We start from the raw sequence: 16,901 nt of genomic DNA, 5'->3' as shown, positions 1-16,901 counted from the left end.
TAAACAACCCTGGCAACTTTGCACAGATCGGTGATGCATTTACCTTTAAGATTTTCTTTCTCACTTTGGTTGTAACTTTGTCACTTAACATTGTCGCTAGCACCATGAAACCAAAGGCTCTATTTTGTCCTTTAGATTTCACTCTTAACCCTCCTGTTATGTTGCGGGTCAAATTGACCCGTTTCGAAGTTTGAAAATCTAGAAGAAATATTTTAAAATACTTTTTCTGTATCAAACTTCTTCTGCTTGCCTTAATTAGTGTAATCAATGTAAAAATAAATAAATAAATAAAAATATCATGTATTTGTAACCCCTCCCTGCAGGTTTATATTACAGAGATGATGTTCGGGTCATTTTGACCCGACAGTGAAAGTGGAGGCTATAAGGGGTCAAGTTTAGACCATTTCTTTCTTTGAGACAGTCTTTCTTACTCCCTCCCACCATGTTTCATCCCATTTCTCACACACACACACACACACACACACACACACACACACACACACACACACACTATTTCATCCCAATCTCACACGCATGCACACTCTCTTTCTAACTACCCCACCTGTGCGAGAAATACAGATACTATTTTGACGGGAACCTTTTTATTTCTCGCGGGAAAACTGCGCCCATACTTAGCAGGGGAGGGCCGAAACATACAAAATGGTTGCTTAGGAGTCCCACCAACTATACACTCTGCAGATACATACAACTCAGCACCTAACTGTAGGACAACATGAGCAACAGAAACAAAAGGATGACCGCCCTGGAGGCTCTGGAGCATCACGACAGTTAAATAGAGAAGGATGTGTCTGAAGATGAAGACCATCTTGAGGTCAATTCAGATTATAACGGTACTGATTATGAACCATCAGATGAGGAAAGTGATATACCTGTTCCTCCAAGCGAGACATTCGTGTCAAAAAAAATCTTGAAATACAGCGGTCATCCTCACCCGATACACATCAGCCGAGACTGTCTGCCGAAAATATTGTAAAGACAGTGCCCGGCCCAACCAGGATGGCAGTGACTCGTGTCACAGACATCAAGTCAGCTTTTGAGCTGGTCATTCCAAACTCAATACAGAAAGTCATTGTAGAAATGACTAATCTAGAAGGGAGACATGTTTTGGGGGAGAAGTGGAAGGATCTGGATAAAATGCAATCCTTATGACTCATTTGGCTTGATTTTAAGTGAGCCTGAACAGCAGAGGTGTCTTATCTACACCACCCCATGAAAAAAAGAAAGTTTCAAAATGCAAATAAAATTTTGGAAAAAATACATGTTATGGTAGACTAATGCAATTTATATCTAGGTTTTTCCAGTGTACATAAAAAATTATTTGAACATGTATTTTTCATGAAAACGAGCAAGTTATCCTAATTGAACTATGATCTATGGAGGGGTGAATAACTCCATTCCACTAAAAACTGATTGAATTGTTAGTAATGGTGTTGGTGATGAGGTACAAACTATATTTATTAGGATTTTTTTGGTTTCTGACAACTTTTGGATGATTAAACATGCACCGAGTCACATTGACCCGGGAACATCATTGCTGTACCTAAGAAACGAACATAACAGGAGGGCTAATTTACATTTTGAAACCTCAGTGTCCCCAAGCACATAAACGTGATAGAATAAGATAGTTTACAGTGGTGGAAAATAATAAAGTACATTTACTCAAGTATGTGTACAATTTTGCATCGCATTACTATATTGTCTTTTTATATATGTTTCAGAGAATATTGTATTTTTCACTTACATTTATTGACAGTTTTAGCTTCTAGATGCTTTTCATATTAAGATGTAGACATTGAGGTTTTGCCAGATGAAATTGTGAAATATAAATGTAAAAAAATAGATAATTCGATGTGTTTGGTGTGCATATGGTGTGCATGTTTCTGATGGATAGTGGACAGGCAAAAACAGTCAATGAGTGAGGTTTTGATTTATGGATATGATCATTTTTCCATTGATATATAGTCAATCAGTATATTTTTCTGCTCTAAAAATGGAGTGTTGATTGTGTTCCCTGACTTCCAGTTCATAAGGCTGTAAATCAGTCTTAATCAAGCATTGACCACATATGGCTTGCCTTGGCACAACATCGTCCCGCTCTCTTCGTCCACTCCTCCCTCCACCCTCTCCTTTCTTCCTGCCCCCTCCTTCCTCGCCATCCTCAGCGTGGTTCCTGAATATTTAATAAGCCAGAATTACTGAGGCCCTCAACTGTAATGACAGGAAAATCAGACAATTAAAGCAGAAGGGCTCCAGCTTTAAATCTCACCTCCCCCAGAGGAGCCAGAGATTATTTAAAGTGGCACACTGTTTGATTATCTAATCCTCCTCTTGCCCCCTCTGTTTTACTCACAGAGCAGCATCGCCCGCTCCACTTGCCATCGCAAATTACCATGAAACACCAATGAGCACTGTATTTAAGCCCTTTTTCCATAAATGGGAATGTGGTGCCATGAAGTCTCCAGGGAATGGCACTATGGGAACAACTCTTTTACAACCAAGTTATCACAGTTCAGCAAGGTCTACAAAGATTGTCTTGTTCTTACTTAGAAAGTGTAATTAATAACCATGAGGAGATGTGCACATTTGCATGAAAAACACATTACTTGGCTTTTGAATATGACCCTTGTGTGTGACCAAATAAGTGTGTGTCAGTGGAAGAGAATGTTGTTGCAGTTGATACTTTTCTCCCCGGGTGGCAGAAAGGCTATTCAAGCTTTTCCTTTTTTTCCTTCAATCCAGAGCTTTCATCAAGCATCAGTAAAAGCAAAAAAGAGAAAAAAACATTACATGGGACCCACTCAGATAACCTTGACCTGATGCACTGCTCTTTGAAGCTTCAGGACTGGGAACAGGCTCTGTTGGGTTTTTTTAATTTATTTTTTTAATTTCCCCGACAAAGCACATTTTGTTGGGGGTTTGGTGATAAGTTTCAGCTTGACTTATAATACAGACAAAGTGATGGATTGTGATTGAGTAGATGGCAATAGCTTTCTTAATGCCAGCCAGTGCATCACACACAGAGACAGGTTCTCACAGAAGGAGCTGAATATTCATGATTATACAGCTGACGCTCAACACTGGCTCATTTAATGTTGGCCAGAAAGGGGCCAAAGATAGCATTGTAAACACACAACCATCAGGGGTTTAATAGCTTAACTCCACAACTGGCTAATTACTCCGCACACGCAACCGTAGACACACACACAGGCAGGCACAAATTTGAAAGCTATTGTGATGCTCCTCAGTTTTGATCTTATAGACATACATTTGTCTGATAGAAAAAACAGTACTTATGCAGCTGCCCCGAAACAGTCTGGTGGAGAACAGAGACATTCTGTTATAGTACGTCAGTGTCTGCACAATAAGGCCTGTATGAGTAGTCTCCATTCTTGCTATATCCATTATTAGCTTCGCCAAGGGGTTCATGTTTTTTAATTTTTTTAATTTTTTTTTGTATTTTATCTTTTCTTCAGCAGCGTTATGAAAAAACGACTTGCCTGATTTTAATGAAACTTGGTGGAAGGGTGTAGCATTGGCCAGAAAGGAAGACATTCAGTTTTGGAATGAATTAAAATCACGGTGCTAATCCACATTAACTTTCATTGCATTGTGAAATAAGGTATTGTACCTACTACATGCCATACTTAAATCCAGTTCATAGTAGTATTTAATAGACACTAAACATGGGCCGTTGACTCCATATTATAAACCACATTCACAGTACAGATGTACTTGCTAAAACTTAAGACAGATAAGTCATTGTGGTGCACCGGAGGTGTTCTGGGAAAGAAATACAAGCCTGGACTGAACTGCTTGGACCGGACCATCTTGTTGTCATGTGCATCTTAGATGCACCCTCAATGATGTCACACAGAGAGGATTGACAAAGAGACAAACAGAGCTGATAAAAAACTGTGGGGATATTTTGGCTGTCCAGTGGCCAAATAGCCAATGGGCAACTGTGGAAAGTTTCATAGGGAGGAACAGGAAACTGTGCAATTCAAATATCACCACAATTGTAAATGGTATATGAACTCGTACTGATTGCAGTTGTAGATATGCATATCATAGAAGAGTGGAGTGTTGGCCTTGGCTGAGATCTGCATTCTACAAGGAACTCCTTCAGTTACATTCTGTTTATATTAGCTGAGTTTCAATTTCACTGGTCTGTCTATACAGCTAGATACTGTATGTCCACAGTATGCAAAACATAGGGACAGTGAAGCATAATGGAGAAAGCTGCTGACAATGTTGCTCTCATTGGGTGTTACATATATGTCTGTTATTTTCCAGGTACACTATGTCCAGGGACATGGCAGTACAGTGCAGTACTAGCAAATAGCTTCCTAGCTACTTTACTGAACACTAGACCTTACAAAGGTGAAACTTCTGAACATTTTGCTTCATCAGTCTGAAGACCAACAGTATCCAAAACGATGAGGCCATGTGCCTCAGGGTTTAAACTTCCCTGTTGCCTCTTGATTTGAATATTGTTTGTCTATTTGCATCTAGTTCTAATAGTAGGTTATTCAGTCAAGCAGAAGATTACATCTTTATCTGTGGCTGACATATGAGGTTGTGAGCCTGAGGCTAGTGTATGTCTAGTTAATGAGCAGAGGGATGCTCCCACTGATTAGGACTGGCAATAAAAAAGCTCACCATCTGAAGCGGGCAGATCAATCCTAGACCCAGATGCTGCTTCAAGTCTGTCATCCAGGTGTGATTAGAAACTAAGGCAGCTGTTTGGTTTATGTGTATGTTCCTGTATTTCTTTATTTCCATATTTACAAGAACCAAATCTACTTAAAACTGTTCACTGACAAACCAAGCAATCCTCCTTATATGTGTGTTAAAGGCACAGTGCCCTAATTTGGTCCACCTCAGCAGAGTGCAGATATGGTGCAAGTGCAGTTGCGTCTCAGGCAAACGTGTTTGGTATTTTGTGAACAAAATTTCAGGCGTGGCGCTGTACAATGGTGAAGTAGGAGGAACAGATAATTAGAAGGTGTGTCACAGCTGACCTCAATCGTGGCCAATCAAATTAGCTCCTCTCATTCCCTTTAAGAAACCTGTAGGATTTTGGATAGGTCTGTTTTTGTGTGTTCTTGCCCACTAAGGCACTAACTATTTTTATTTATATATGTGTGCAAACAGTCACAGAGGCTTAGAAAAGTAGAAAGATTACTCACATTCCTTACAAATATGGAGATACAGAAAGTTTGGAATTTGTGCTTAATAAAGGGCTTGACTTTTGATGTATTAATTTTCTGATAATTAAGTAATGGATTTTTCAACTCCTTATTTCAGCATTAAACTTCATCTCCACTTCCTGTATACAGCCATGAAAGATGATAATTATTCAAGTATGTGTGCTCCAATTGTTGAAGCTATAATATTTGATGTGTTTTATAAAAGGTTTTGAGGTTAATAGTTGGCTAACTTAGTGTAACACACGGTAGTTAAAAGTGTACAGTCATCTAAAACTATTCAGGATCTGCACTAAGCAGTGCAGCATTTATTACTGCTCACAGTGACATAAGTAATTAAAGCCACGCTATCTTATTTATTTAGCCTGAAATCTCAAATCACAGATTTATCAAAGGCCTTTACAGACTCTACGGAATACAACATCCTGTATTCCCAGAAGCTCTCAAGTCAGATGAGGGAAAATGTGAAAAAGGAGAAAACCCAAAGCAAAGCAACAACAGAGTGCCTCACTCCCTCTCTCTCACTCTCTCTCTCTGATGGTTGGATGTGGGACACATCTTGTGTGCTCAGAGTACAAAGAGATAACAATAGTAAAGATTATATAAAAAGCAAATCTAACTGACAATTAGATGTAGGCAGATCCATCCATCCATCCATCCATCCATCCATCCATCCATCCATCCATCCTAATTGAACACATTTTAATTTTGTGTGCCTAAGCATGAAAACATTTGAATTGTTTCAATCTCTCCACCATTTACAGTACAGGAAATATTGCTTGCGAATGGTGGCCATTGTGTTGCCGTGGCAACCCCAGCAGCTGTCAGTGTGCTTTCTGTAAGAATGACAGATGATTTTTATTAGAGGGGCTGTAAATTGGTGTGGTACCCTCTCTATAGAGATGCTTATCCCAGCCTGACCAAACTGGAGTCACTTTGCCAATAACTCTGACCAGGCCTAATTACAACACAGGCCCTCCTGGGCTCATCATACACTCAGTATTACTCTCAGACTACATCGGCAATTATGGCGCAAGTCTCTGTGTGACATGCTCATAGCTTGAAACAATGTGACTTCACATATGGTGGTAATATGGCCGCAATTTCAGATTATTAAAAGTGCTCGTCCATTTTTATTCTACTAAAAGGGAGTTGAATATCAGAGATGTGATCATTTCTGAAACAAGATTGTTTTGTACAAATTGTTGCTTTGAATATAATTTTGTTAAATGGAGGCTGTACACACCATTTGGGAAATATATATATTTTTTTGTGAAAATGCTAAATCTACACTCACCAACTCACCTCAGTGGTTATATTCTGTCTGTCTTGTGCTATTTTAGTTTATTACAGTATTTATTTATATTTCCAATTGTTGGTCCTGCTTAAAAGACATTGTTGGCAGCTGGTCTGCAACTGCGCAACCAGCATGGATTATCTTTTTTTTTTTTTTTTTACAGTTGTATGTGTAACAAGCTGCTTGACTTTGAGTGCCCAAGGTTACTGTGACATTGTAGGCCCTGGCTGTCTCCAGGGACCACACTCTACTCACTAATACACTCCAAGACAGTTGCACAGTGGGGACACTGCCAGCAGAGTGATGAGGAAGCAATTTTTATCTGCATTGTTTAGCTGACTCCATTGTTTTCACATCAATGGCATGAAGACTGTTGGTGTTGATCACAGATGATTCAAAGTTCTTCAGAGAAGTCAGAGGAATACAGGTTGAGGTGTTCAGAATCATAAGGGAAATGTTTTTATTTTTCTATTGTTAAAATTATATATATTGAGGATTGTACTGCAAAGCTGCCAAGATATACACCGGTATAATCAAGTCATATTGCCACAATATCTTTACATTGGATTATAGTCTGTAGTATTTTGCAGCAGCATATTTGATTTGAGAAAGAGAGCGGAAGTGTAAGAAACAGAGAGAGAGGAGTACTGCGTTCCTGTAGAGATCTGTCAGACAGACAGGGCTGACACTTTTTGATAATTGCTCTGCCTAGACATGATCTGAATTAGCATATGAAAGTTCTGTCTTTTTTTTTCCTTCACTGAGAGTGCATAGCTGTAAGCTAATTTGTAAGTCATTTTAGATGACAGAGTGGTTGTATCCCAGAGGTGCTTTTTCCTTCTTGATCTTTCATTTTCTCTCTCTCTTTCTTCTTCAGCCCCTCCTCCAATCTCATCTTTCCTCCACTCATGTCTTAATTATGGAATATTGAAATGACTCAGGGAGTCAAGCGTTCAGTAAAAGTGCATGTTTTTGGGCAGATGGTCGCCCAGCAAGCGCAAGTCAAAGTGCTCAGCTATGTCACCATGTGTCATTGTGTTCCATCTCATTAGAATCCTTCTCTCTCTTTGGTACACTTTAACCTGTGTGTCCAATGATGACAGTCCAAACTGTCCTTGGTTAAAAGTGTGACAATAATTCTGTTTCTATTATGTCTTACAAGCTATTTAGGTTTCAGTTACAAACCTCAAAGTCTCCTAGTTTGAGTAAATAAAGAGTCTACTTGCAGGCCCAGTGTGGCTTATATGGGGATTAATTGAAGCTATTGAGTGTGGATCCACATAAAGGGACTTGTGTTTGTAGCACCGATGATGCCAGAGCAGCTGGGTGGGCAGAGGAAGGGAAGAGGAGACTACTGATAGTCTAGCAAGCCAGCTGGGGTGAAGTGAAACCATAGTTTGAGAAATGTAAACCAATACACCCAGGTGTGGATACAAATACATGCTCATAAGTCTAGCATGTTCACAAACACACTGCAAGAACAGTGAAGGCTATCTCTCAGGCAGTTTAGAATGCAGAAGGTGAAGCAGCGAAGAGCAGGGAAAAGCGTAGAGGAGCACTGATCATTACTGTTAGATAATTCCTCCATGCAGCTGTACACGGCATAAACACATTCACACTGAGTTACATACACATGCATAGAAACATGAATACACATACAAAGATTTTAATATACAGACAAACAAGCCAACAGGGTTTGATATAACTGCTCTGGCACTAACATTGCAAGGACATGCACACAAAAAATTTAAATGGAAAATTATTTATTGAAGTAATGACAGTGTGACTTTTGCATTTTTGCCTTTAGACTTTAATTTTGACAGGCCACTTTGTACAGCAACGTACGAAATGGTTTCAGGAGAGAGGACAGAACCCTCTGGAGCTTAGACGCTGTAAGTGGAGTGGACTATGCAGATTTCATAATATTTATTGATGTAACACACCATAGAAGCAAAGTCTCTCAGCAGTGAAGATGGGGAGAGGTTGGCCACTCTGTGAAAGAGCGTGTATGGGTAAATAGTGCAAAAATCCAAGAATAATGTTTCTCAATGTAAAACTGAAAAGAATTTTGGAATTTCATCATTTACGATACATTGGGCAAATATGGTGAAGACGAGATTATGAATGAGTGATTTGACACTGTGGGAAAGTGGATGTGATGTAGAAGACAGCAAAGCAGGATTAATTCATAGAGGTGGAATTAAAGCATTACTCGAGTTTACAGATCTTCCTTATTGAACTAATGTGAAAAATTCATCACAATCAATGCAATGGAGAAGCACCTTTCTTTTTGTTGTAATGGAATCTTGGTTTATCCACAGACAAGAGAGTGATATTTTATCACGGCAATTAAGCACATAAGCATATTTCTTAAGGGACAGTTTGATTGTCTGAAGTGGGGTTGAATGGGGTACTTATCCTTAGTAGTTTGTAGATGGGGTTTGCAACGTTCCCAATTTGGAGAAGCCGGCAGTTATACCATCACAGAAGCTAAGCTATGTATTGCTGTGGACAGAGTCAGATACAAAATGTAGTTTCCCCCACACGTGTGTGTGCGCGTATGTGTCTTTTGGAACGTGCATATAAAACACAGGCTTACTCCCTTCTTCCAGGAATGCCTTTTTGTCACAGTGACAGGCAGTCTGTTCTAATGAAAGTGTCTTTCATTCATAAGCCTGTCAACTTTTGATGGCAGACAAGTTTCAGGGGGAAAAAAGGACAAAAGAGAGAGGAAAGACAGGAGAGACAGCCTGCTTTCCCCTTTCCTTTCATATCCGCTTTCTTTTAATGGTTTCTTTCCTTTAAAATTATATGCATTGACAACTAGGGCAATTATAATTTTATCATGTTTTGTGGCCTGTCTCTGGGATTAAGAGATTAAGAACTATGTACACACACATACCTGTAATGTCTCTTTCATTTCATCACTGCTTGTCGGTCATTTTCTAGAGCATTTTAACCACAAACTGAAAATTAAAAAAAAAAAAAAATCCTTCAGGATATCAAATCCATGGTCTCTCATTTCTAACTAGGTCAAGCCTTGCTCACAATAGCATCCTCACTACCCTGCTTTGTGAATTTATCCCCTTTCTTCTCTGTTGTCTCCTCCATTTCTCTTTTTCCTCTCATTTATGTATTTTTGATTGCAGCAACACTACCTGCAACTGTGGAATGCTTATATATTATATTAAAAAATTCAGTTCATTTTTTAAATTCAATTTCATCAATAGTTCATAGCACCAGATCACTATGTAAGTCAACTCAGCTATCTTTATTAAGTAAGGTCAAAACCCTTCAATAGTATTGAGAGAAACACAACAATTCCCACATGAGCAATAGTGGAGAGAAAAAAAATGTCTCTTTTGACAAGAGGAATCCTCTAACAGAACCAGACCCAGAGGTGGGCGGCCATCTTCTTCAACCGGCTGTGGTGAGAGAAAAGAGTAGAGAAAAGAACTGCATTTGGAGACCCATAATAAACACTGGGCAGGTTGGTGGGGCAGATACCTGCAGATCAGAAACATGCTGCTTCGGAGCCAGAGATACCTGCATAAAGGTACAAGGATAGAGAGGAGAGAAAGAAAAAAAGCATTGAGAGTGAAAGATAAGAGTGGAGAAGTGCTCAGGGCAACATGGGGGCGAGAGAGTTATTGGGACATCCTGATAATAAGGAATTACAATACTGTGGCCTTGAAGCAACAAATGCATAGACTAGCATCATATTGGAACAGAATGTTTTAGTTTCAGCAATAATCAGCAGGTGAGAGAAGGTGTGTGAGTTAAAGGACATAGCCAGGTCAAAAAACACCCCAAGGTTTCTGAAAGTAGCATCGTAGGCCAAGGCAATGGCTTTTAGAGTAAACTACTGTAGCTTGTGTTTCTCTGACGTTTTCATCACCATATACAATAACTTCAGTTTTCTCTGAATGCTGAGGTACAATAATACAGGTTCAGGCCTTTATGTGTTTAAGCTATGCTTGAAGTTTTACTTTTGCGTTTTGAAGATGAAGTGTTGTCCCATTCTTGCCTAACACAGGATTTCAGCTGCTCTACAGTTTGGGGTCTCCTTTGTCATATTTTTCATTTCATGATGTGCCAGATTTATTAAATGAGTGACAGGTCTGGACTTCAGGCAGGCCAGTTTAGTTCCAGGACTCTTCTACTACCATGCCATGCAGTTGAAATACATGTAGAATGTGGATTGGGATTGTCTTGCTGAAATAAGCTAGGCTTTCCCTGAAAAAGATGTCTGGATGGCAGCATATGTTGCTCCAAAACCTGTATATATCAGTCAGCATTAATGGTTCCTTTCCAGATGTGCAAGCTACTCATTCCATGTGCACAAACGCATCCCTGTATCATCACGGATGCTGGCTAGCTTTTTCAACTGTGCTGATAACAAGGATGCAGCCTCCATGATTTCTAAAAATAATCAAAAATTTTGATTTTGTAGACCACAAGACAGTTTTCCACTTCGCCTGAGCATGGGTCCAGAGAAGGTGGTGGCGCTTCTGGATAATGTTGATTTATGGTTACCTCTTCACATTATAAAGTTTTAACCAGCATTTGTTGATGCAACAATGAACTGTGTTCATAGACAATGGTTTACAGAAGTTTTTCTTAGCCCAGACTGATTTCCACAACAGAATTGTGTCTATTTTTAATGAAGTGCCAACTTCTGAAATCAAGAACAACCAATACTGGTTTCCGGCCTTATCCCTTGTTTTTAGAGATTTTCTCTTGATTCTCTGAATCTTTTCATGATATTGTGTGCCATAGAAATCCCCAAATTCTTTGAATCTTATTCTTTATTGTTTGCCCACACAGTGGTCAATCCCTCCCTCTCTTCACTGTTGAGAGACTGCCTCTCTGGGATGCTATTTTTATACTCAATAATGTTACTGACCTGTTACCAATTGATCTAATTAGTTGTGAGATGTTTATTTTAGCGTTCCACAACTTTTCCAGTCTTTTGTCGCCGCTGTCCCAACTTTTTTTTAGAGGTGTTGCTGGCGTCAAATTAAAAAAGAACACATTTTTTTCATAAAACAATAAAACTTCTCACTTTCAACATTTGATATGTTGTCTTTGAGCTATTTTCTATTAAATCTGGGTTTGAACAATTTGCAAATAGTCGCCTTTTACACAGTGCCCCAACTTTTTTGGACATGGAGTTGTAAAATGTCATTATCAAAGGTATCAAATGCAGCAATAAGATCTAGCTAGACAACTATAGAGATAGGTTCATTGTCTGAAGCTTTGAGAAGATGTACTCCAAATTTAGTGCTGAAAGAGTGTTTTTGCACCTAAACTAGCATATTACACTTGACAAAGCGTCATTGAGATTTGTTGTTGGGCTGTTGCAGATATAATTTTGAAGACAATGATCATATTTTGCACTTTTCACCTCTTCCCGGTTTTGAGGCATGCACTCTGCAAGGACCTGTTACAACCATCTTAATCTGTGTTAAACTGTCATGACTAGACTAAACAAGGGTAACTCAAAACACTCTTTCAAGTCTGCATTATGATATCTCTGGCAAAATCACATTTTATCCCTATCCAAGATAGGCTTGTCAATCATTGGTGACGTGAAATATCCTGGCAGGCACCAGCTACCGCACACATCACTCATAAACACTGACTACCTCTCACTACTTCCATGTGTTCACACAAATTAGCATTACATTAGAATGATATTAGCATATCCAACCTGTGCAGCCATGCCTTATCAAAGCACTCTGTGATCCCCTGCTCCCATGCACTTTAGTCTGGAGCAGAGAAGAGAGAGAGCCTGAGAGAGAGAGACACAGAGTTTCCCCCGAGAGAGACAGAAAGAAGAGAGCGATGAGCTACATGATAACGAGCTGTGTTACACTGCTACACAACACACATCCTTGTCACTGTGCCTCAGAGCTGTGCTGAGCTAAATTGGCTGCAGCAGATGTTTGGTGACTATAATCACACAGAGCTGCGTACCTAACTTGACTTGCAAATATTTGCTAAGGGACTTCAATATTGGGTGTTCTCTATTTCTTTCTTTTCAAATGTGTAAGGTACTTATTCCAGTGCATAAAAGATGATAAACACACCATGCTTTCTCATCCACAATTTATGACTCTTGATGAATAGTATTTGTGGCAAAATGCTAGCAATGTCTGGTGATGTAATCTGAAGGCAATTGATGCTTTGTTAGTACCTTTCATGTGCCACTCACAATGTTTCAGACATCACCAATTTGATTGTAGCAAAGCATGAAGAAATAATTACATTACTTCTAGTGTATGTTGGCATTTTTAAAATGACTAAAATTAAATAATTGGTTGTGTGAGCACGATAGCAGGTCAAACCACAGTAATGTTTGTGTTTGGCCCATTTTTGTCATCAGAATGGGAATAGTGACAATTCTGTTGTATACAAGCAAATATTTGCACAACACATTAGTTGTTACACCAGACAATCAAGCATAGTGAGGACTTAAAGGGGACAAACAAATCATTAGGAAATCCTGCACTTTAAAGTCTTCATCCTACAGATGTTTTGTATTTTCCATAATGTGGACTACACAGTACTTATAGGTCACATAAAGATGACATATTTGTTACTGACTGGCCCTCAAGCAGTTGGAGTTAGTAAGGGTCACTGTAAGATATTGCTTTTGTTTCATTGTTTCACTAAGACTTGTACCTTTTAGAATACCTTCATGTGTCAATAATATGCAGTGACTTATATCCTCTATTTTTCAATTTGTTTCCAGTGTCACGGTTTCTCATCACATCCACGGGAGCCCTCTATATCCTGGATGTGCAAATGGAAGACGGGCTGTACAACTACAGGTGTATGACACGACATCGGTACACAGGAGAGACCCGACAGAGCAATAGTGCCCGCCTCATTGTCTCAGGTAAGAAGAGCAGTGGAATATCTGGTGTTGCAAAGATGCATCAACAGTGTCAACAGGGCTTGTTGCTAAATTAGAAACCAGCAAGCATCCCATCACATTCTTCCCTGTGGCTTTATTTATTTGTGCATGAAGTAAAGATTATTTCCTGTGTACCCGACAATAAACAACACAAGTAAACAGATTGATATGAAACATTAGAGGACACAAATTTGTTTTACAATCTCTGTATTCATACCAGTCAGTAAAACAATAATATCTGTGGAATACAGCATGTGTTTCATTGTTGATTTAGCCTGGTTTCAAAAACAGTGTGTACCTGGACCATATGAAAATAAATGTGTGGTTGGAAAAAAAAAAACATGTAGTCATCTGAATAAAATGGCAGAAAATAAACACTTGAATTAAAGAGGGGATGACATATGATCAAGGTCACCAAAATACTGCCAGTATGGGGGAGGGTTTTAGGAAAGATAATTCCCCTCCTTTTACTATTTAACTATTTAAAGGATACTCTGCTGATTTTACACATGACATCAGTTTACTGATTTACTACTTTGAACAGAAAGCCTGTCTTATATATGTTTGGCGCAGGGTTTGAAAGACGGACACATTTACCGTGCAGGCAGGGTTTTTAACATACTACTATTTATATAATATATTACTGTATACAATATTTAAGATATACTGAGTTGTGTTATAGAAATGGTAGGATCTAGTTTGAAGCTTGAACATTACTCTAAAACTTTACTCTATTTCATTTATTTAAATATTGACTATCATTTGATTTTGCAATGGGTCTGTTTCCCAACTTGATTTGTGCAAAACTGCTGGACTATCTCTTTAATGTTGTGTTCATGCAGGGTATATTTGTGGGATATCCCACCAATGTCAGATGAAGTTCTTGAGTTTTAAAGGGACTTCTATGACTGTGTAGGGTCTGGGGATACACTGTCTGGCCATCAGGCACATTGAAACTCAGTGTAAAGAGCGTGTCTTTTTACCCAGTAAACCACCATGATAACTATGAAACATAAGAAACACACAATAGATGCTAATTATTCATTGGTCCAAAAAACAGTATTTTGGGGTAAATTAAAAAAAAAGCTTGAGAACTTGGGTTCTGACTCGAAAAATAATCAACCCCCCTGAACACCCCCCACACCTAACACCCACTCTCCCACCCACCTGCAGATCCCACCAACTCAGCGCCCCACATCCTGGACAGCTTTGAGCGTCGTGAGGTGATGGGCTCCCATCGAGTGGAGCTGCCCTGCAAAGCCTCCGGACATCCTGCACCAAAATACCGCTGGCTAAAGGATAACCGGCCACTTGAGCCTGACACACGCTTCAGACAGAGTTTGACAGGTCTGCTCATAGAGAGAGCCCAGCCCAGTGACACAGGGACGTATGTGTGTGAGGTGTGGAACGGCTATGGCAATGCAGAGGTGGTTGGCAGGCTGCAGGTAAAAGGTCAGTACCCATGGGCTGATGGTAAGGGACCGGTTTCATTAGTGGTATAATGAGTCAAAACATGGGAAAGCTGGGAAGCTGTAGAAGCTGCCTCTGATTTTTTAGGTGCTCCATGTAGCATTTTTAACATTTCACTGGCTACTGAGATATATTCTTCCCTAAACTCCAGAAAACAAATAAAAACAAATAATCTGATCTTTTGTTAAAAGCATGCACTGAACTATAACCTTTTTAACCTACAGAGCCCCTGAAGGTCGTAGTGAGTCCGCGGAAGGTGAAGGGCAGCGTGGGAAGCCAAGTTTCACTGTCCTGCAGTGTAACTGGCTCTGAGGAGTACCAGTTGTCCTGGTACCGTAACGGAGAGCTCATCTACCCAAGTAACAGTGTCCGCATGACAGGCCAAAACAGGGAGAACCTAGTCATGGCTGGTATGGCCAAGAGTGATGGAGGAGCCTATCAGTGCTTCGCTAGACACGGGAAGATGTCTGCCCAGGACTTTGTTCAAGTCATACTGGAAGGTCAGATTTCACAGTGACATTTGTGGATAGGAGCAGTTATCATAGTGTTGAATATCTGATTTGGCAAATCCAGTATATTTTTTTCGTGTGCAGAGGTATTTGTGTCTATTAGATAAAAAAAACAAAAAAACTTTCATTTTGTTACATGAGTTGTTGCTCTGATGTTTTGGAGTCAGACAAAAGATCTGTATAAATCTGACTCTGCTTGTTATGCAGCAGATATGCTTGTGTTACAGTAAATACGCAAATTTGTCTGGATTTTGAAGATATGCTTATTAAAAAGGCTTCAGATATAGTTTTCTAATCATCCTATCTGAGTGTGATTAGTACAGAATAATATACTTTATACAAATTCTCCTTCCTCTGTTCAGATGGCACCCCCAAGATTCTGGCTTCATTTAGCGAGAAGGTTTACAACATCAACGAATTTGTGTCACTGTCGTGCATGGTGAAGGGCACACCAGAGCCTCGAGTAACGTGGACTCTGGATGACGAGCCTGTGGTACGGGACAGTCGCCACCGCATCTCCCACTACACCAATGCTGAAGGCCACGTGGTCAGCCACCTTAACATCAGCCAGACCCAGGTCCCTGATGGAGGGGTGTACCGCTGCATCTGCAACAACTCGGCTGGGACAGTTTCCTACCAGGCGCGAATAAACGTAAGAGGTGCTTGTCAGATCAACTCTTCCAACACACCATCACATATACACATCAACATGTCCTTGAGTTATTCTGTTTTGATACAATTTTAATTGGCTACCTTTAAAGTGCCTAGATGTGCAGATGTTGAAAGAATGCCTGACTAAGTTTGTTCAGAAAATTATATTTTTTGTTATCAGATGTGTCGCTGGTTTCTGATAGATTAGAGCAGATCCTCCAGTAGTGGCATCTCATATCATCAGTCACTGGTGTCAACATTTACTTTTCTAATGCCCTCCTTTCTACCAAACACCTGCATATAGCTTTTTACTGGGACACCATTAGGGTGATTTACTGTTAGCACCAGTGTTTGACGATAGTGTTATGTGCTCTCTATAGGGACATGGTTGGCTGGATTGCTTTTGTCATATAGCGGTAATACTGGGGTACTTAAGCTTTCTGTGCTTGATGCAAAGCCATTAGTATTTCACTATTGCAGAGAGGGAATGGTACTTTCTGTACATTGATTGGTTTAATTTGATTGTGTTCATTCTTGCATGTTGCAAGGCTAAATAGGGCAATCCTCAAGCCCTTAAGCGATGGTCCATGGAAGCCAGATGCAGCCGAGTAATGAAGATAAATCTCCACAGGTGCCATTGTGGAGAAAGTGTAACGATTGTTTCTCACATCGTTGGCACCTTAATCGTGCTAAAGAGAGTAGCAACCCAGGATATGCTTGTGCTCAAAGTACACTACAGAGCCTAGTTCAGCTGTCTTCTCCAGTGCTTTAAAGAGAAGCTCAAGAGTCCATCTCTCTGCTAGGCAGAGCTATGGAAGCCCGTT

General features: G+C 39.8%; 1 protein-coding gene across 4 annotated transcripts in view; it reads left to right on the top strand.

Annotated features, from left to right (window-relative positions):
- LOC138196736 (cell adhesion molecule DSCAM-like) overlaps positions 1-16,901 on the top strand; it is a 102,941-nt gene that overhangs the window by 52,645 nt on the left and 33,395 nt on the right. For 3 of the 4 annotated variants that reach the window (XM_069147081.1, XM_069147080.1, XM_069147079.1), the window contains exons 4-7: positions 13,283-13,429; positions 14,621-14,899; positions 15,142-15,417; positions 15,789-16,085. In XM_069147081.1, the coding sequence (XP_069003182.1) occupies positions 13,283-13,429; positions 14,621-14,899; positions 15,142-15,417; positions 15,789-16,085 (999 nt within the window). The remainder of the gene's footprint in view (positions 1-13,282; positions 13,430-14,620; positions 14,900-15,141; positions 15,418-15,788; positions 16,086-16,901) is intronic. The other variant, XM_069147082.1, reaches the window with a different exon arrangement.

This window comes from Embiotoca jacksoni, unplaced genomic scaffold (genome assembly GCF_022577435.1).
Source record: "Embiotoca jacksoni isolate LCO1_2020_lvr unplaced genomic scaffold, fEmbJac1.0.p SCAF_13, whole genome shotgun sequence".
NCBI classification, from domain to species: Eukaryota; Metazoa; Chordata; class Actinopteri; family Embiotocidae; genus Embiotoca; species Embiotoca jacksoni.
This window is presented reverse-complemented; position numbering and strand designations above follow the sequence as displayed.